The 21,519-nt window shown below is 45.6% G+C and overlaps 1 protein-coding gene across 7 annotated transcripts in view; it reads left to right on the forward strand.

Moving 5' to 3' along the window:
- The window catches only part of PBRM1 (polybromo 1), a 411,924-nt gene that overhangs the window by 190,457 nt on the left and 199,948 nt on the right, over positions 1 to 21,519 (forward strand). For all 7 annotated transcript variants that reach the window (XM_078776019.1, XM_078776017.1, XM_078776018.1 and 4 more), the window contains exon 16: positions 11,135 to 11,876. In XM_078776019.1, coding sequence (XP_078632145.1) covers positions 11,135 to 11,876 — 742 coding nt within the window. The remainder of the gene's footprint in view (positions 1 to 11,134; positions 11,877 to 21,519) is intronic.

Consider the following 21,519-nt stretch of genomic DNA (forward strand, 5'->3'; position numbering starts at 1 on the left):
ATCCTCTTTCCAACTTCAACATCCCACCACCATGTTTCCGAGTGCCTCGGTGGTCCTTTTGTCCATCCACATACCTCACCAATGGCTCCCAACAGACTATCTTTCATTGACATCCAACCACTTTCAAGCTCAACCACATCATCCTCGACCCGACTCAGCCTCTCTTTTAATGCCTCCCTCACTGTCACCTCTTTCAACCTCCACTCCTTCATTCTCAGTTGGTACTTCACCCGCCGAGCTCTCCTCGCACCTTTCACCCTTGTGTCGCAGACAACCAAGTGGTGCTGTGAAACAGACTCCTCCCCCAGGATCACCTTTGTGTCCCGGAGGTGCCCCCTATCTCGCCTACGCACCATCAGGTAGTCAACAGTTGTCGTCGACCCACCTGACGTGTATGTAACAAGCTTATTATCCCCTTTCTGGAACTGAGTATTACAAATCAACAAATCAGCTCCATTAGCAAACTCCAAAATCCTTTCACCTTCTCCATTTCTCACACCATATCCGTAACCCCCATGAACTCCCTCAAAACCGTCCATACTCCTTCCCACATGTCCATTTAGGTCTCCTCCTACCACAAGAACTTCCTCATCTTTCACGTTTTCCATCAGCTTCTCTATCGCACACCAGAACTTGTCCTTCTCTTCATCGCTCCGACCAACCTGCGGAGCATATCCCGAGATGATGTTCACCAAGAGCTTTCCAATCAGCATTTTCACCATCATCAACCTATCCCTCACTCTGGTCACACTCACCACACTGTCTACAAACTCCTCAGAAAACAGGACACCAACACCATTCACGCCCTCCGGGCACCCTTGCCACACGAACTTGTATTTCTGTCCCTGCCTACCCTTCACCATTCTCACACCACTTCCCTTCCATCTCGTCTCTTGCACACAACATATGTCCACTCTTCTTCTGACCAATACTTCCACCACTTCTCCTGATCTCCCTGTCATTGTCCCTACATTCCATGTCCCAAACCTCAGAAACCGATCTCCACTTTGGGCTGTACCCTGCCCATATGTCGTTGTAATTGTCATGGTTCTCTTTTTGAGGCAATGTTTTTATGGCCGGATGCCCTTCCTGACGCCAACCCTCTTAGTCGCCTCTTACGACACGCAGGGATACGGTGTACCTATTCTAACCAGGGTACACACCGTACACACCGGTCCAAGTCAATTCATGTAAAACTAAAAGCACAAGGATGGCCGAGTCGTCCTCCCAAATACATTACACATACAAGCTCCTCCACAAGCTTGAGATCACCATTGATAACAAAGAAAAGGTTCGTTTACACTGCACGTAAAGTAGCTAAGATGGCCAGGCGTACAGAATGTAAACGCAACACTTTCGAAGGTGATGATGCACGAAAGAAAATGCTTGATGAAATGAAAATGAAAATGCTTGATGAAATGAAAATGAAAATGCTTGATTAAAATGCTTGGTGCACGAAAAAAAACGATCAATAAACTATATTCCCAAATGGAGCACTCCCAAACATACCCAAATACAGACAAAGGGAAATCCAACTGAAAAACAAAGAGGTGTGATTTAGTGGGCACTTAGTCTTAAATCGGCTGGTGTATCTCGTCAGGAATCGTCAAAGACTCGTATGGACAGTTGTCAGGTTATGTGACGGAGGCAACATGTGACTAAAACTGGCAGAACGCTGGGGGGATTGATGAACCATCTCTGCCCTGGTAGCACGAGTGATGTCACAGTCATGATTCACAGGTTCATTACCAGACCTCGCAGATGGTTCGCTGTTCCCACTCACTGTGGCTTCAGAACTCTTGTTTTGGCTCGAAGATTGATGGGGCACCGCAGCACATGCTGGGAGCTCCTGATTGTGAATTCGGTTGCGTCAGAGTGTTTGACCATTTGGTGATGCGAGCAAATATGACCGTGGCTCTTCACACATGCCAAGAACCGTGGCTGACTCCCAACAATGGGTGTTGTGGTTCTGAACGCGAACTCGCTGTCCAGGGTATAGGCACGACATTTTGTGTGCCTGAGCATGCCTATCGTGGTGGAGCTTTTGTAACTAGCGGTGCCTCTCCAGCTCCTCATGGATGAGGTTGTCATCGTCATGCACGTTGGCGATTCTCGTTGGTACCAGCGATTTGATTTTTTTGCCCATTAGCAGTTAAGCAGGACTTGCCATGTTGTAGTTCACCGGGGTGGACCGCCAAGCTAGCAGTGCCAGATGAAAATCGTTTCCCGCGCTTTTTGATTTGCGGAGGATTGATTTCACTGTCTCGACTTGGCGCTCAATTAATCCATTAGATTTTGGGTATGTTGGGGATGAAGTGACGTGGTCAAAATTCCATTTCCCAAAAAATGAACGAAATTCTGCGCTGGAGAAATGAGGACCATTATCACTCATAACCGTATCAGGAATTCCGAACTCAGATAAAATCTGTCCCAAGGTCGCAATAATCGTGCGGCTGGGAGCAGACTCGGGCAGTTTGCGAACAATAGGAAATTTGAAATAATAATCTGCGATGACAAGCCACTGAGCTGCATCAAAATAGAACAGGTCACATCCGACTTTACTCCATGGTCTGAGCAGAATGTCATGTTGCTGTTGTGGTTCAGGCAGCTGAGATTTCTGGTGTCGTTGGCAGGTAGGACAGCATTCCACTAGCCAATAAATGTCCTTGTTAACGTTATGCCAGTACACAGTGTCCTTCGCCAGCAGTTTGATTTTCTCATGTCCAAAATGGCCTGAGTGGAGTTTCTGCAGAATGTCGTTTCTCATACTCTTAGGTATAACGACTCTCTCCTTTAAGAATTACGCCATTTTCATTTGACAGCTTATCCCGAAAACTCCAGTATGTCCTAAGAGCCTCTGGGAGGTCATTCAGATGGTCTGGCCATCCACTGATAATAAAGTCTCGAAGTTGACTCAGGTCAGAATCACGAAGTGTTTCCTGTTGTAGCTGAGAAAACTTCTCAGAAGAGAAACGGACCAAGTCAACACGCAGGTCCAAGTCAATTGTCATTATATTGAGTGGACTAGGGAGGCGGGATAGACCATCAGCAAGCTGATTGTCTGCCCTAGGGTGGTACTCCGTTGTAAAGTTATACCCTTTGAGTCTGACAAGCATTCGTTGCAATATCGGTGGGGCAGCAATCAATGGCTTGTTAATGATCATCAACAACGGTTGGTTTATGATCGGTGAGCAGAATGAAACTCCGACCATACAGATAGGTGGAAACGTTCAATGCCAAACACGATGGCCAATAGCTCACGTTCAATGCAAGTGTAACATTGTTCAGTATCTGTTAGAATTTTGCTTGTATACGCCACTGGCTTTACCTGGTTTCCTTGGGCCTGAAGCAATGCTGCACCAAGGCCTTGAAGACTGGCATCACATTGGAGGTATACTGGCTCCTCTGGCTGATAGTAGTGGAGAAGAGATGATTCCGACACCTCATTCTTCAGATGATCAAATACAATTTGATGGTGCGGCTCCCATAGGAATTCAGAATCCTTTTTGAGAAGGTCTCTAAAAGTCGTGGATTTCACACTGAAGTCCTTGATGAAGCGCGACAAATATGTCATGAGGCCAATGAAATGTCGAAGCTCGGCTTTGTTCTCAGGTTTTGGAACAGCTCTCAGATCTTCAACCTTCTGCTGGTCAGGCTGTATTCCTTGGCTACTATAAGTGTTACCGAAGAAGGTAATGCTGGTCTTTTTGATGTCGCATTTGTTTGAATTGAAAACGAGGCCTTCACATTGTGCTGTTTTCATCAGTTCCTCGAGGTGCCGGTCATGCTCCTCCTCAGTGGCACCATAGACAGCGATGTCATCTGCTATGCCAACTGCACCTTTACAATTCTGGAGAATACGGTCCATTTCCATCTGGAAAATATCCTGGCTTGCACACAGTCCAAATGGCAACCGTTGGAAACAATACCGGCCCGCTGGGGTCTGAAATGTAAGTTGTTAGCTATCTTCATCGATTCTTACAGACCAATACCCTGACTTGGCATCAAGTTTGGAGAAGTATTTCGCTCCTGCAAATTTGTGATTGAGCTCTTCTGTTGTAGGTATTTTGTGATACGGTCGATTCAGGGCTCGATTGAGGTGCTTTGGGTCCAAACAAATCCGAATATTGCCGTCTTTTTTGGTTACATATGTGAGAGAGCTGACCAACTCCGTTGGTTCCTTGATACGCCATATGACTCCCTGTAGAACCATCTCATCAAGTTCTAATTGAATTTTGTCCATGAGAGCAATAGGGGTTCTGCATGGTGGATCGACGTGGTGGGACATTTGGGTCCACAACAAGCTTGTGCATTGTATGAAATTCACCGATGCGGTCAAATTGTTGTGGGTAAGCATCCATAAGATCCTTCACACTGTTGTAAACCAGTGGTTGGTTACTGTTTACTGAACAATGCAACGTAACAATGCGTAGATTCTCACACGATGGAAGGCCCAGAACTGCAGGACCACTGACATCCACAACAAAAAAAACGTGTGCTGGTCCACGGTGATCCCTTGTAATTGCAGGCCACGTCTACAGTGCCAAAACACTTGATGTAGGTTCCATTGTACGCGGTTAAGACACTCTCTGCTGTCTGAAGAGAGCCAATGTAGGATTCATAATTCGAATTCAGCATTTCGGGAAACATGTGTCGAAAAGTGCGAATGGGCAACGTGTTTCCTTGTGCACCTGTGTCCACCTTCAGCTTAAGATAATGAATACCCGGCCTGTTGCATAGACTGACATGAAGTGTTGTGTAAACCTCATTACGTTGACCAGGTGTATCAATCGAATCAAAAGTCAATGAATCAAACTGTGATGCAAGGTCATCGGTGTTGTGCCGACGCCTGTGTTGCTGTTCCATTATACGCGTGGCATACACTGCTTCGTGTTGTGCACTGGCATGGTGAACACTGTGAGTGTTCGGAAACCGCAAATACCTTACGCATGGGTGTTTTCCTGGAACTCGAGGGTCTGGTGCTGTGAAGGTCAACACGAGCATGTGATGTCCATGGGTTCCAACAAGCATTACCTGTAGGATCATCGTTGGGTGCAAAGCTTCTCAATGTTTGGTGTCTGTAGGCACTCGATGAGAGGTAGGGTTGCGGTTGTTGAAACTTGGACGTAAGACAGAACTTGGCCCAATGGCCTAGTTCAGCACACAATCTGCATGTGTCGTTGCGAGCAAAACATTGGTTACGTGTTGGAGGGTGTGAGGTACCACAGTTTTTGCACCTACTGAATCTCGGGCCAACAGCGGAGATGTTTACGTTGTCGGTTGCTTTGTTAGCAAAATCACTCATTGTCTGCAGCTGTTTGATGTACGTGGCCGACACCTCGTATGTGCGCCCCAGTTTCAAGGCCTCGTTAAGAGTAAAGGTCTTAGGTTTTGTCAGAAGCTCCTTCTGAAAGTCGCACATTTGGGTACTTGCAATGATCTGTTCTATCAAGCGGTCGTCCTCCTCTTGTTTGGAGCTGAAATCACACTTCTGGGATAGAAGCTTGCACTGGCTGATAAAGGCGTCCAGCGACTCACCGAGATTCTGGCTGTAGTGACGAAGCTCCAGTCGACAGATCCTGAAGTTATCCGAGGGTTCCATTTGTTCCAGGAAGCAATTGAAAATATGTACGGGTTGCTACCGCTGTTCATCTGTTAAAGTCCATGTGTTGTACCATTTGAAGCCTTCCTCTCCCACCTGAAGCAGGATCAGTGGCACCTGGTTGTTCTCCATAATGCCTCTAACCTGAAAGTACAGCTCCAATCGCTGTCTAAACATCTTAAAAGCCGCCGCTGTGTTAGGTGCGGTCCAGTCCATGCACGGAGTTCCTGCCAGGTCCGCCATTGTGAACGGTGGCTGCGAGGTCAACGAGGAATGACCTGATTACAAGAAGCATGGGAAACACCGGCTTTTTACCTCGATGAGCTTGAACATGCGTCGTAAACCGCTGCCACCATGTAAAGTTCAGATGTAGAATAGATCACGAGGCGATGTCAAGAGAACAATCATTTATTGCAGCACCCGGAATCATGTTGATGTGCAACGACCCCGTACACACACCGCCTGCCCCCTACCCGGAACTCCACCTTCATACTCCAAAACGCGAGCAAGCACTTCCGGTTCCACACAACTAATGTAATACCATTACAATTTGGACAGTTATTTAGTCTACAGCATCCAACCTCATATCCGCATCCAGATTTTGATGATATGCTTCATTGTGTAATGATAATCAATCAGAGCTCAGAGACAGGATTGTGTCGAGGCACAGATCTGGGGAAGCCTCCAAAAAAATTTCTGCTGCATTGAAGGTTCCCAAGAGCACAGTGGCCTCCATAATTCTTAAATGGAAGAAGTTTGGAACAACCAGGACTCTTCATAGTGCTGGCCGCCCGGCCAAACTGAGCAATCGGGGGAGAAGGGCCTTGGTAAGAGAGGTGACCAAGAACCCGATGGTCACTCTGGCTGAGCTCCAGAGATCCTGTATGGAGATGGGAGAAACTTCCAGAAGGACAACCATCACTGCAACTCTCCACCGATCTGGGCTTTATGGCAGAGTGGCCAGACGGAAGCCTCACCTCAGTGAAAGACACATGAAAGCCCGCTTGGAGTTTGCAAAAAAAGCACCTAAAGGACTCTCAGACTGTGAGAAACAAGATTCTGTGGTCTGATGAAACCAAGATTGAACTGTTTGGCTTCCTCACCCCCCTGTTGATGTGTTGCGGTATCTACACCAGCCCGATAACCTTCCAGGCCTTCATTCCTCAAACCTTCCCCAATTACATTTTTACACTCCCCATTTACCTCTAGGCACTCCCCATTCACCTCCAAATCGTTTCCATTCGAACACTCTCCCATTTACCTCCAAATTTCCTTCCCAAACTTCCCCATTTATTTCCACACATGCAGTATTTACATTTTCCCTCTCCAATTTCTCATTCATCTCCCTTATTTCATTCCCCTGTTCACACATTCGTTTGTTCATTCCCTCTATCTTTCGTTCCAAACTATTACTCATTCTTTTTATTCTGTTTCTCATTTCCTTCATTTCATTTTTCTGTTCATCCATTTTGTTATTCAATCCCCAAATTTCTCCCCTGGTTCGTTCACTCTCGGCCCTCATTCGCTCCTCCATTCCCTTCATTCCCATCATCATTTGATCAACGACGGCCTGGAAAGTGTTCAGGACCGTCTCTGCAGCGGGGGAGTTTCCATTACTATTCTCAACTCCCCCTTCGATATTCAGCTCACTTCCAACACTCTCCGAATCCTCCATTCTTTCTTCCCTAGCACGCCCCCTCCTCCATCCTTCAAGAGGAGGTCGTTTCCCGCGCGTATTTTACCGAAGAAACTATTTAAATTTAGCGACGTGCTGTGTGCATCTCGCAAACCCAATTGACTATACAAATTTATTGCCTCCGACTATGAAAATTTTTGCTTCCGAATGTCGAGCGCGATGTACGCTCGGCTGTGTCGATCTCAGCCCGCGGACAAATAAAATTGTTACGGAAACGGACGACGGCGCTCCCCTTACCAAGGGGGTTAACCCCTTGTCCTTATACTGGCCGTCGCCGATCCTGGGGGTATGACGTCACGCCCGGTCAGCGCTGAATAGGGTATTGGGCCTATCCGTCCTATGACCTAAGTACCAGCGCCTTCCGGTACGCAAGGAAATACTCCCGCCCGGACCGCAGTGTGATTGATAATTTACGCCGAGCGAAGCGAACTGCGGAATCCGAGCCGTTAGCAATGACTAACCCGATTATAAAGCGTTGGCCGAAATCGCACCACAGGAACTCAATGGGGAAATCACTAAAGCGATCGGACGAGAAAGAAACCAAACGGGTAAGAAATAACAGGGATTTATTTACTACTATATACAAGACTAAAGAAGAGGAAGAACGAAGGTGATTCACAGAAGACACAGTGCAAGCTTATACAGGCTTAACTAATACCCAGACAGGACAACACAAACAGACTCACACGAATAGGGAATTGCAGGTAGGATTGGCTGGAGGGAGAAGAAAGTGGGACCACAGGGTTGGAGGGATGACGTTCGATCCCGTACAGGACGGCAGGGTTGATGCGAGCGGCCGCCGACTCTCCACGGTCGGGTCCACACAGCAAGGTTGGCTTGAAGCAGCCCGTCAGAGCTGCACGCGGCTGGTGGCTGTTGGAAGCAGCGTCCCTCCTCTCGCTCGTACCTCTCGCAAGCGCCTTCCTCCTCAGAACCCAACTCGGTCAATGCACCTCCCTCCACGTATCTCTCAGTGCGTGCTCCCTCACTCATCTGGCGGTGGGGGCTTCCCGTAACGGGTTATATAGCCACGCCCTGGAACCTTCACGAACCTGCTCGATCTTTCTGGTCACGCCCTACCAAGCCATGCCCACTGATTCCTGGTTGGTCGTAAGGGCTTTCTGGCTCCACCTTTTGATGACGATGGGCGGGCCACGCCCTTCTTCTCCGAGCTGACCGCGTGCGTAATGGAGTCTGAATGCTGTTGGAAATGTAGGCGCACGCTGCTGGCAATGTAGTTTCGGGCTATCGAAAAGGGGATCTATCTTATTTGATTTGGTGCAACGTAAGATCGACTAGTGGGAACATAGCCTTAACTAGAACACAGAATAACGATACAACTATAGAGAGGTTCTATGATTGGCTACGTGCTTGTACATGGACTAACTAAGGTGCGATCATTTCAATTAACAGCCAATTAAGGGGAAATGTACACAGGGGTTATTTATAAGGGATTTTAATACTAAATTTGATAAAGTGAAGGTTCTAAAAACTGCAACAAAATTGTCTACCGAGTCCAAATCCTCACTCCTGACACCAAATGTCCTGTGGATGGCTCTATTAAGACGGAGCACCTACGGATGACCAATTGAGCTTACTTTGAAGCATTATTCGATGGCGATTTCACTATGCAAGCGCGGGGGGAAGGGAGAAGAAGAAGAAGCGGGAGCTTTTACCTGGCGCGATCCGAGCAGTCTTCAAACCTGCAGGAAATAAATCAAACCGAAGACAGAATTTATGTACAAAAATAAAAACGGCTTTATTGCCGGACCCCGATAACAAGAACGTGCCGGTAAATGCTACAACCCCCTAATGAGCGCTCCTACACACAGACTTAGAACATGGACAAATGGAGATGTAATAAAAGAACCGCATTGTGTCGGTGTGTGCTGCGGCTTATCTCTGTCTGCAGTGTGTCAGGGATCGTCAGGCTCCGAGCGCAGTCGTCCGACGTGGCTCCGGTTAGTAGGAACAAGGCCTCGACGCGCCCCCTGTTCACTAGGCCTCGATAAGGCCTCTCGCGCCAAGCGAGCGAGCGGGTGTGCAACCCGCCTCCTCAGCCGTACAATGTCCTCCCGGATTCGGCACGGAACTGCGATGCACCCAATGTTCGGATCAGAAAGAAGAGAGGTCGAGGGTGAAGGAAGGCGTGAGGGCAAGAGGTTGGAGCAGAGGAATTGTGAGGGCAAGAGCGAACAAGGTCCAGGCACCACTGTCTATTACAACGAGCAGGGACGAGAGAGACTAAATGTCGGTCTCTCCTCACTTTTTATCAACCCCTCTTGACGTCATCTCTCTCTCTCTGCCAATCCCTGCCAGCCAACATCACAGGCTCAATTCCCCATCAATGGCCGCGTCACTTCTCTCTCATGCCATTCTTCGGTTGCCAATCAGTTTGCTGCTTCTTGCTCGCCCCTCCTTCCACCAATCCCAGGGAAGCTTCTTTCCCTGCCCCTGGCCAATCATGTGTCCTTCTAGGCGTGTCTATTGCCTGGTTTGCTCGATGTGTGTTGCTATGCCAGCTGGTAATGTGGCTGGCTGTGGCTCCATCGGCAGTGCCCCGAACTGGCTTCCGGTGAGTTTTATTGTTATTGTGGTGGAGGGGAATTTAAGTAGTGTGTGTGATGTAACTAATGGGCCTAACTAATGTCTATGGTGCATTGCCATACGGGACAAAGGACTGATCACAGAGGGAATGACGTACAAGGGAATTAACATAATCCCTGAACTAAATAACATGCCCTGCCCCCTCGTGGCGGCGACAAATATCCAACTTATCCGACATCCGGACGACACAGGTCCCTGACTTACTGTACATCAAAGTGGTTCTTGCTACCCACGATCATCGGAGCACCTACCTATGCCGATCTACCTAAATCTATATATATCACTACCCCAAAATTCATAACAATACAATTCCGCCTTCATCGGGCATGCTTTGACACAACCCCACTTTCATTGGACACACTTTGATACAACACCGTTTGGATATAACCCCACTTTGATACAGCCCCACTTTGATATAACCCCGCTTTCACATTATTATTATTATTTTTTCTCCATCAATTTATCCCTAGATGAGGCTCAAGAAATTTCATCCTGATCGGATGAAGTTTGTACTTGTTGAGTTGTGATGTCATAATGGAGGCACCTATGACATCATCATTCATAAGGGTTATTCTCCATGGATAGTTCTTTACAATGAGACATGTCTCAATCTTTTCTGCACAGCGCTTTTGAAGATAGAGGTGCAATTTTTTTTGTTTTTTCCAAGATGGCGCCCGTATAACTTAACCTATGACGTCATAATTACCATTGAAAGATTCTACATGCTGAGGCACTCTTATGATGAAAATGTCCTGTCCATCGGTCCAACGATTGCAGAGAAAATGATTTTTCAAGAAAATAAACCTTAAAAATCGCAGTGCCAGAAACCGTGACATGGCCTGAGAAGCTCATGTGGAGTTTCTTCTTCTTCACACAATAACAACTTCTAGTTTCCATATCGAACATCCATTCATCTTAAAAATTTGCACACTTGTTCTCCTTCATGACTTCTACTCTATTATAAAGTTTCACCTCGATCAATGAAGCAGTTCAAGAGATATACCTTTTTAAAGATTTTCGTTCAATAATTTATTTATCTCTGCCAATCCATGTGAGCTATCGCAAATTCCAAAAGGGCATTTTAGCATACCGACACGGGGAACCTAATGATCAGGATCATTTATACTTCCCTGGATTTTTTTTCTAATGGTTTCAAATATCTATATTTTTTGGAATGTATGACATGCTTTTGTATGAACTGTGCTTTTTTTTCTTCCATGGTACGATAGGCCGTAAGGGTGGTCTCTCCCCGAAGAAAAGCCGGAGTCTGACACCATTGCAGCAGAAGTTGAGTGACTTGTATGAATCTGTTCGTGGATACACAGACCGACGTGGCCGAAAGCTGAGCACTATATTTCTGCGCCTCCCATCACGATCTGAGCTGCCTGATTACTATCTCACAATCAAGCGACCCATGGACCTTGAGAAGGTGCGTGCTCACATGGCTGCTGGAAAGTACCAAGACCCAGATGCACTGGTGGAAGATCTTGTGCTCATGTTCCATAATGCCTGCACCTACAATGATCCAGACTCACTTATTTATCGTGATGCTCTTGTGCTGCATCGGGAGTTACTGCAGGCACGTGCTGCATGTGGGGACACTGGCCACACAGTTCCTAATGTCCGGCTCCTAATACATGAGCTCATTCGAAACCTTTTTGTCTCGGTTATTGGTCATCAAGATGCTGATGGTCGCTGTTATAGTGACTCACTTGCTGAGCCTGCATCCTCTGGACCTCCAGAGGTGCACGACAACACACAAACCCTGGTTCCCTTAGCCCTTGGTTCTTCCACAGACCGACAGACGTGCCAAACAGCAGATACTTCCTCCTCAGAGATGGATGATGAGGACCAAGCCGTGCTTACACTAGAAACTGTGCGGCGTAACGTAGAGCGTGGCCGATACAGACGTTTGGATACCTTCCAGGAGCACATGTTTGAAGTTTTTGAACGCACACGGCAAAACAACCGGTGAGTGCAAAAATATTAGTGCATTGGCATGTTATTACCTCTGCCACCGAAGGTGGGTGGAGGGTATATTTTCACCCATCTCTGTTTGTTTGTCTGTCTGTCTGTGAAAAGGATATCTCAAAAAGTTGTGGATGGAGTCAGACGAAATTTGGTGGAGGGTTGAGTATGTGACACGGACAAAACATTTAGATTTTGGTGAAGCTCCGGGTCCAGATCTACATCCGAGAATGTTTTATGTGATTCTTCACCATTGAGTGATAAGGCCAAAAACGATAAATCACATGATATTTCAAAAAGTTGTGGACGACTTTGGGCAAAGCTTTGTGGATGAGTTGGGTAGGTAACATGAACAAGCCGATTTGATTTTGGTTCAGGTCTGAATCCAGATCTGGCCTATCAGTGGGATACAAAACGTGAATTGTTCAGCTTGGTGGAGGTATGCTCTCTACCGAGTGTCATTCTAGTTCTTTGTGCATGTATTCATGAATCATTTGATGTTTGTACTTATTGATTGCATCTGAGAAATTTTGATTATGATTTTGTGAATGTTGCAGTTGCTAAAAGCTTCATGGGTGGTGCGTATCCAGCACTTTACAGTGAAAGTCTGTCTAACATGGCTAAGTTTACTTCTTTTTTTCTTGTTTATCCTCTCATTTATTATTCTAAGTCTCAGTGAATACTGAACAGCCTACATTTTGGCAACAAAAATGGTAATACCTGAGAAATATCCACATTAATATGAAATATCCACAAAAGGTCATAATATCAAATGCATTCCAGACGGCGCAAAAATATCTACCAATTGATTGATATCTACTTTTTCCCTCAATCGGAGGATCATCGTGTTTGAATAATAGAGGTTTTAAAATGGTTTTGTGTTATTTGGGTTTTTTCTGGTGAAGGAACTATTATTAAGAGAAGGGGAGGGAATGGCTGTGCATATGGCTTCAATGGATTGAGTGGGATGTTAGCAGGTCGAAATGGGGGTGGGGGGGGGGGCGGGGGGGGAGGCAGTCGGAGTGTTGGTCAAAAATGCCTTCATTTTTGCATCGCCTTCTGAGGTAGGATCTGGGCTTGCTGAAACGTTAGCTGTTATCTCCTTTGTTGAACCTCATCAAAGCTAAGATTTCTGCACCAATCTGTCATGTTTTTCTGTTATACTTTCATCCCTGTATTGTTGACAGTGTTTTGAACCCATTCCCATTTATTAATCCATACATTTTCCGTGTGTGTTGTCAAATTCGAGTTTGTGTGTCTGGCATAATTCCCAAGGTCTCAGCTAGATTAACTCAATGTTGACACACCTCATACAGTTTCTTTTATCCCGGGTGTTGTCCTTCACGCTTGTTGACTTTCTATTTTATTTTCCCCCTTCTTAAAAAAACAACCATAAACTAGAACGCCACTCAGTAGAGCGCATACTCCCGCCGTGGGTCAAGTTGGAATAGTACGATTTCACAAAAGTTTGAGGGAGTAGTTTAGTGACGACACAAGACAAGACAACATAAGACAGACACTGCACAGATATATATATATATATATATATATATATATATATAGAATATATAGAAGATTAAAAACACCTTACAGCCGCGAAACATGAAATTAAAAACACCTCACAGCCACAAAACACGAAATTAAAAACACTTCACAGCCACGAAACATGAAATTAAAAACACCTCGCCTCGCAAAACACTTCGCTATTTCAACACTCGTGATTAGGTTTTGATCACGCATTAGATAAACACTCTTTGGCAATAGGCGATTAACCTTGAATGGGTGGTTAACGCACAATCAGCGATTTTCTACACACGTCTAACTCTTAAACACCTTTCATAAATTCAGCCCTTACCAGTTTTAAGGAAGTCATAAAGGACACAAACAACAGGCACAAATAAGTAATGTAACATGTTAAATAAGGTGGTGTAAAAGACATCATCAACAGTGGTAAACTTCTGTTTTTAAATCTTTATTCTACAGACTTGGCATTTAATATGGAATTTTTTTTTTCCTTGACTTAGGTTTACTTTCTTAACTCAGTATATCAATCTGGTGAGTTTCTTTTACACTTTGGTGATTTATTTGTTAAAATAACCATGTCACTGATTGTCTGTCGCAGCAAGAGGTCAACAACAGGATTATATCACAGGTGGCGTGGCAAAATATACGGACAGGTGCATTTGGCGATTGGCTTCACAGTCGGGTATACAAGGGTTGTTGCGTTCTGTATTAGTGGAAAACAACTGCTGCACGTCTCCAAAAGTTATTGCCGCTTCCTTTGGAGATGGTCCGTCAACTTGACAATGCTGTTTGTCATGGAGTGGTGGCTTTACGAAATTCTGGCATGAAACAGCATGCTAATGCTCGGCAGTATGGCATCATTCAAGGTCAGGTGTCAAAGATCCTGAAACGAAATGCTCAGAGGGGTGTCCCTACTCCAATACCGAGGCCAGGACGTCCCCGCAGAACCACAAGGAGGGATGATCGCCAGCTGCACCGGTTAGTCCGCAATGGCCGTACCAAGTCAGCTAATCGGCTTAGGGCTGAGTGGCAGCAACTGACAAATGTGCCTGTATCCAGAAGGCTAGCAGAAGTACCCGGCATTGCCGGGCGGGGGAGGGGAGGGGAATGGGGGGGAGGGTAGAAGAGTGGGAGGGGGAGAGGGGAGAAGAGGGGGGGATGGGGAGGGTGAGGGATGGGAGGGGGAGTGGGGGACCCGGCAGAAGTACCTGGCATTGCTGGGCGGGGGAGGGGAGAAGAGGGGGGGAGGGGAGGGGGAAAAGGGAGGGGAGAAGGGGAGTGGAAGGGGGAGGGGGAAAAGGGAGGGGGAGGGGGAAAAAGGAGGGGGAGGGGAGAAGGCGAGGGGGAAAAGGGAGGGGGAGGGGGAAAATGGAGGGGGAGGGGAGAAGGGGAGGGGGAGGGGAGAAGGGTAGGGTGGAGGGGGAAGGGAAGGGGGGACGGAGGGGGGAGGGGGAAGTGGGAGGGAAGGGGATGGCCAGTCGACAATGACGTTGCATTGCTCATGGTCGGAGAGCAGCACAACAATCGGACATAGTCCTGCATAATCGCAACAGCACGAAGCGGATTTTGGAGACTCACCGATCCTGTGACGTCCTCCAGTACCGGCGTTGCCGGGCGGGGGAAGGGAGACCGGTACATTCCCAACCCGCACATTCGCCCTCTCGACTCAAGCTCACTCGGACAAAAGCCTCGCATAAATTACACCGTGAAGGCCCAATGGTCATGTCTATGCCACAAATCAGGGCGCACTGAATTGAAAATATATAGAACGCTCATACTCCGTGAAAAGTGAAGCCGCCGTGTTGCCATCTTGGTCAGCACGACTCGACCAACTCGCTTCGCGGATCTCGTTTTGTGCGGCAATAAACTGCTCCAATCGGTTACGGAAGGGTTGTGGAAAGACGTTTCACAGCTGTTTCAAAGACATTTAATTCATATCGCACAAAATCGATACAAAACACGATCGCATAAAAGGTGAAAAAACGTGTGACGTGTGACGGGATGGAACATCACGTGATCGCTCTGAGCGAAACGGCTCGACCAACTCGCTTCGCGGATCTCGTTTCGTGCGGCAATAAACTGCTCCAATCGGTTACGGAAGGGTTGTGGAAAGACGTTTCACAGCTGTTTCAAAGACATTTAATTCATATCGCACAAAATCGATACAAAACACGATCGCATAAAAGGTGAAAAAACGTGTGACGGGATGGAACATCACATGATCGCTCTGAGCGAATCAGTCTGGCGGCGGTAATGGAACATCACGTGATCGCTCTGAGCGAATCAGCGAGCTGCTCTGGAACCGGCTGAGATTAGCGGGTACTTCGCTGAAATGCGCTGAGGTAAATATGAATAAAAAATATGGATCGTCAAATATTTTGAGTTCGGCCATGTTCGTCCCACGCTCAATGGCCATGTCTATGTCAAATATCAAGCACGTAAGCCTCTCCGTTTAGGAGTCTATCGGTAACATTACACACACACACACACACAAACTGTGTTTTATATATATAGATTAAAAACACCTTACAGCCACGAAACATGAAATTAAAAACACCTCACAGCCACAAACCCCCGCTCTAGCAGGGAAAATGGCCTTAAAGCCCGAAACAAGTGTGTGTCCACCCTCAGGAGAGCCAGGAAACAATATCTCTCCGTTCTCAAGACCGAACTCTCTTATCTGTCTCCCTCTTCCAAATCCTGGTGGCGTCTGCTCAAATCCGTTTCTGGTGTTTGTTCCCCCTCCATCCCCTCCCTTACCTCAAACGGCTACACAGCTGACTCCGCACGTGAAAAAGCTGAATGCCTCAACTCTGTGTTTGCCTCTAAATCTTGTGTCCCAAACCCATCCCTCTCTGTACCCACCATACCCAGTCGTACCCTGCTGCTCCTGGACTCCGTGTCCTTTCCTCCTGACAAGGTGGAAAAGTTTCTGTCAACCCTCGACTCTGATTCTGCAACTGGACCCGACGGCATCAGCCCACGGGTCCTAAAATCCTGCTCTGCCGCTCTATCTCACCCTCTCTCTGTTCTCTTCACCCTCTCTTTTGCTCAAGGTCAACTGCCATCTGCTTGGAAATCAGCCAACATCACCGCTATGCACAAAAAAGGTGCAAAAACAGATCCTAGCAACTAGAGACCAATCAGCCTTCTCCCAATTATCAGCAAAGTCATGGAATCCATCATTGCTTCGGATATGAAATCTTTCCTCTTCTCCAATGGCTTGATCTCTGATCATCAATTTGGTTTCAGACCAGGTCACTCTACTCTGGACATGCTGCTTCTGCTGTCTCAACAATGGATGGAGGTCCTCAATGCCAAACAGGAAATTAGAGCTGTCTCCCTCGACATATCACGTGCCTTCGACACGGTCTGGCACCCCGCTCTGCTCACCAAACTCTCCTCCTTTGGTATCCATGGAAATCTCCACGCATGGCTGGCGGACTTCCTCTCTAGTCGTCGTCAACGTGTGGCCCTGAATGGGTTTCTGTCATCTCCTCTTCCTGTTCAGGCTGGAGTTCCCCAAGGCAGTGTTCTGGGCCCCGTGCTTTTTCTGGTCTTCATCAATGATCTCTCTGACTCTCTTGAAAATCCTCTCTATCTCTTTGCTGATGACTCCACTCTCAGCCGCTCCATTCCTCTTCCCTCAGATCGGCAGTCTGCAGCCTCCTCACTCTCTGAAGACTTGGACAAAATCACAGACTGGTCAAACAAGTGGAACATGTCTTTCAATCTTGACAAATCTCACACTCTTACTATGTCTCTCCAAAAAGATCGACTGGACAACCCTCCCATCTACTTTCTCAACAATCCTCTCCAAGAAGTTCTGTCGCTCAAGCTTTTGGGTCTCACTATATGCCATGATCTTTCTTGGGAAAACCACATTTCCAAGCTGGCCTCCAAAGCCAGTCGCCGACTGGGCATCCTCCGTCGTGCGAAGTCCTTCCTCGGCACACCTGAGCTCCTCACCACATACAAGGCTTTCATCCGCAGCTCAATGGAATACTGTTCTCCCCTATGGGCCGGTGCTCCTGCCTCACACCTAGCTCGGCTTCACGCTGTTGAAACCAAAGCTTTCAGAATTATTGGAATCTCCCGCGATGAAGCTATCTCTGAGGGCCTTTCACTCACTCACCGCAGGCAGGTAGGTGGTCTTTCTGTCTTCGACCGACTCCTCTCCGGCCTTGCACCCCCAGCTCTCTCTGTGCTCTGTCCCCCAAATATTCCTACAGGTCGCACAAGATCTGCCAGCAACCCTCTGATGGTTAAACTGCCGAAATCTCGGCTCTCTGCTCACCTTCACTCTTTCATTCCTCTTTTCTCCCGCCTCTGGAACAAACTCCCTCACTCCCTTCAATCCCACTCCTCCCTCCAGGTCTTTAAAACAGCTGTTCACCACCATCTCTTATCTTCCCCCATCCAAATCCTTGATCTTTTCTACCCCCGCTAATTCACCCCAGATCCACCTTGTTTGAAATTCCAACTTCTTTCCTGGAAGTCCTGGCAGTGTCCATATGTTTTATACCTCTCCCACCGCCCCCTTCCCATGCCCCCCCCCCCCCAAAGCCCTCGCCCTCTCTCAGAACTCTCGATGTCTCCATGTCTCTCGGTCCCTGCTCTCAAATGTTGTGTTTGTGTCCTTCCCCCTCTCTCCCCATCTTGTCTACCGCTCCCGATGTTATATGTTTTATGTGTCGGTTTGTCTTTTTGTGTGATTAATGTTCGCTCTTTCACGAGCCTCGATCTTGTACACAAAAAAAAAAAAGAAAAAAAAAAAGAAAAATGCATGTTGTTGTTGTTGTTGTCACAGCCACAAAACACGAAATTAAAAACACCTCACAGCCACAAAACACGAAATTAAAAACACTTCACAGCCACGAAACATGAAATTAAAAACACCTCACAGCCACAAAACACGAAATTAAAAACACCTCACAGCCACAAAACACGAAATTAAAAACACCTCACAGCCACGAAACACAAAATTAAAAACACTTCACAGCCACGAAACATGAAATTAAAAACACCTCACAGCCACAAAACACGAAATTAAAAACACCTTACAACCACGAAACACGAAATTAAAAACACCTCACAGCCACAAAACACGAAATTAAAAACACTTCACAGCCACGAAACACGAAATTAAAAACACTTCACAGCCACGAAACACGAAATTAAAAACACTTCACAGCTACAAAACACGAAATTAAAAACACTTCACAGCCACAAAACACGAAATTAAAACACTTCACAGCCACAAAACACGAAATTAAAAACACTTCACAGCCACGAAACACGAAATTAAAAACACTTCACAGCCACGAAACACGAAATTAAAAACACTTCACAGCCACGAAACACGAAATTAAAAACACTTCACAGCCACGAAACACGAAATTAAAAACACTTCACAGCCACGAAATACGAATTAAAAACACCTCACAGCCACGAAACACGAAATTAAAAACACTTCACAGCCACGAAACACGAAATTAAAAACTTCACAGCCACGAAACACAAAATTAAAAACACCTCACAGCCACAAAACACGAAATTAAAAACACTTCACAGCCACAAAACACGAAATTAAAAACACTTCACAGCCACAAAACACGAAATTAAAAACACTTCACAGCCACAAAACACGAAATTAAAAACACCTCACAGCCACAAAACACGAAATTAAAAACACCTCACAGACACGAAACACAAAATTAAAAACACTTCACAGCCACGAAACATGAAATTAAAAACACCTCACAGCCACAAAACACGAAATTAAAAACACCTTACAACCACGAAACACGAAATTAAAAACACCTCACAGCCACAAAACACGAAATTAAAAACACTTCACAGCCACGAAACACGAAATTAAAAACACTTCACAGCCACGAAACACGAAATTAAAAACACTTCACAGCCACAAAACACGAAATTAAAAACACTTCACAGCCACAAAACACGAAATTAAAACACTTCACAGCCACAAAACACGAAATTAAAAACACTTCACAGCCACGAAACACGAAATTAAAAACACTTCACAGCCACGAAACACGAAATTAAAAACACTTCACAGCCACGAAACACGAAATTAAAAACACTTCACAGCCACGAAACACGAAATTAAAAACACTTCACAGCCACGAAATACGAATTAAAAACACCTCACAGCCACAAAACACGAAATTAAAAACACTTCACAGCCACGAAACACGAAATTAAAAACTTCACAGCCACGAAACACAAAATTAAAAACACCTCACAGCCACGAAATACGAAATTAAAAACACTTCACAGCCACGAAATACGAAATTAAAAACACCTCACAGCCACGAAACGCGAAATTAAAAACACTTCACAGCCACAAAACATGAAATTAAAAACACTTCACAACCACGAAACACTAAATTAAAAACACCTCACAGCCACAAAACACGAAATTAAAAACACTTCACAGTCACAAAACACGAAATTAAAAACACTTCACAGCCACGAAACGCGAAATTAAAAACACTTCACAGCCACAAAACACGAAATTAAAAACACTTCACAACCACGAAACACTAAATTAAAAACACCTCACAGCCACAAAACACTAAATTAAAAACACTTCACAGTCACAAAACACGAAATTAAAAACACTTCACAGTCACAAAACACGAAATTAAAAACACCTCACAGCCACGAAACGCGAAATTAAAAACACTTCACAGCCACGAAACACGAAATTAAAAACACTTCACAGTCACAAAACACGAAATTAAAAACACCTCACAGCCACGAAACGCGAAATTAAAAACACTTCACAGCCACGAAACACGAAATTAAAAACACTTCACAGCCACGAAACACGAAATTAAAAACACTTCACAGCCACGAAACACGAAATTAAAAACCTCACAGCCACAAAACACGAAATTAAAAACACCTCACAGCCACAAAACACGAAATTAAAAACACCTCACAGCCACGAAATTAAAACACCTCATAGCCACGTGATTTAAAAACACCTCACCACCACGTCACTTTACACCTCACCACCGTCATTTTACACCTCACCACCACATCATTCAAAATACCTCACCACCACGTTATTTAAAAAACTTCACAACCACCGAAACAAAAGTTTCAGGGAGTAGTCCAGTGACAACAGACACTGCCCAGATATGTATATATATAGATAAAGAAACCTGAAAATCGCAGAGCCAGAATTATTTTTTGGTCTGGGAAGCCCATGCGAGGTTTCTTCTTCTTCAGCCTCTCACAACCCTGGGTGAATGTGCGATCTTTTTTTTTTAAGTTCGAATTTTGCCAAATCTGTTTTATTCGTTTGTTAATATACCTCAGCCATTGACAAATCTGGAATTATAATTTTATTTGAGGTTCAAATTAACCCGGGACATTGTGTCAAACGATGCCTGCAGGCTGCAAGTCTGTACATGTGATAAATAAGTAATTAATCGTCCACAGTCGAAGACTCTTCTTCTTCACGCAATAACAACTTCCAGCTTCCAGGCCGTACATCCAATCATCTTCAAATTTTGCACACTTGTTACTCTTCATGACTTCTACTACAGTATGAAGTTTCACGTCGATCAATGAAGTGGTTCAAGAGATATAAATGTTTTTATTATTTGCGTTTAATTAACGATATCTGCCAAACCACGTGACCTATCGCAAATTCAAAAAGGCCATTTTAGTAGACTGATATGCTGAACAGATTTGTGAAGTTTCCCCTCGATTGGATCACAAATGAGGGAGGAGCTAGGTTTTAAATGTTTGTGCTTAAAAACGTCATAACTCTGAAACCATGTGATGCATGACGTCATGCTCGCTGACTTTTTTGTTCGTCATGGTTATGCGATTCTGCCTGCAAAGTTTGGCCTCGATCTGTTCGGGCGTTTTGGAGAAAATTGGGTTTTAGTGTTTTTCACTCAAAACAATATGGCGGCCGAACCACGTGACCTGTGACGTCATAATTACCATTAAAATATTCTGCAGACCGAGTCCCTCCTATGGTAAAAATTTGCTCTCAATCGGTCCAATTATTGCAGAGAAAATGGTTTTTAAAGGAAAACAGAAAAAAAAAATTCCCCAAAAAACTTCCTGGATC

Source organism: Myxine glutinosa, chromosome 4 (genome assembly GCF_964187855.1).
Source record: "Myxine glutinosa chromosome 4, kmMyxGlut1.1, whole genome shotgun sequence".
Lineage (NCBI taxonomy): Eukaryota > Metazoa > Chordata > Myxini > Myxiniformes > Myxinidae > Myxine > Myxine glutinosa.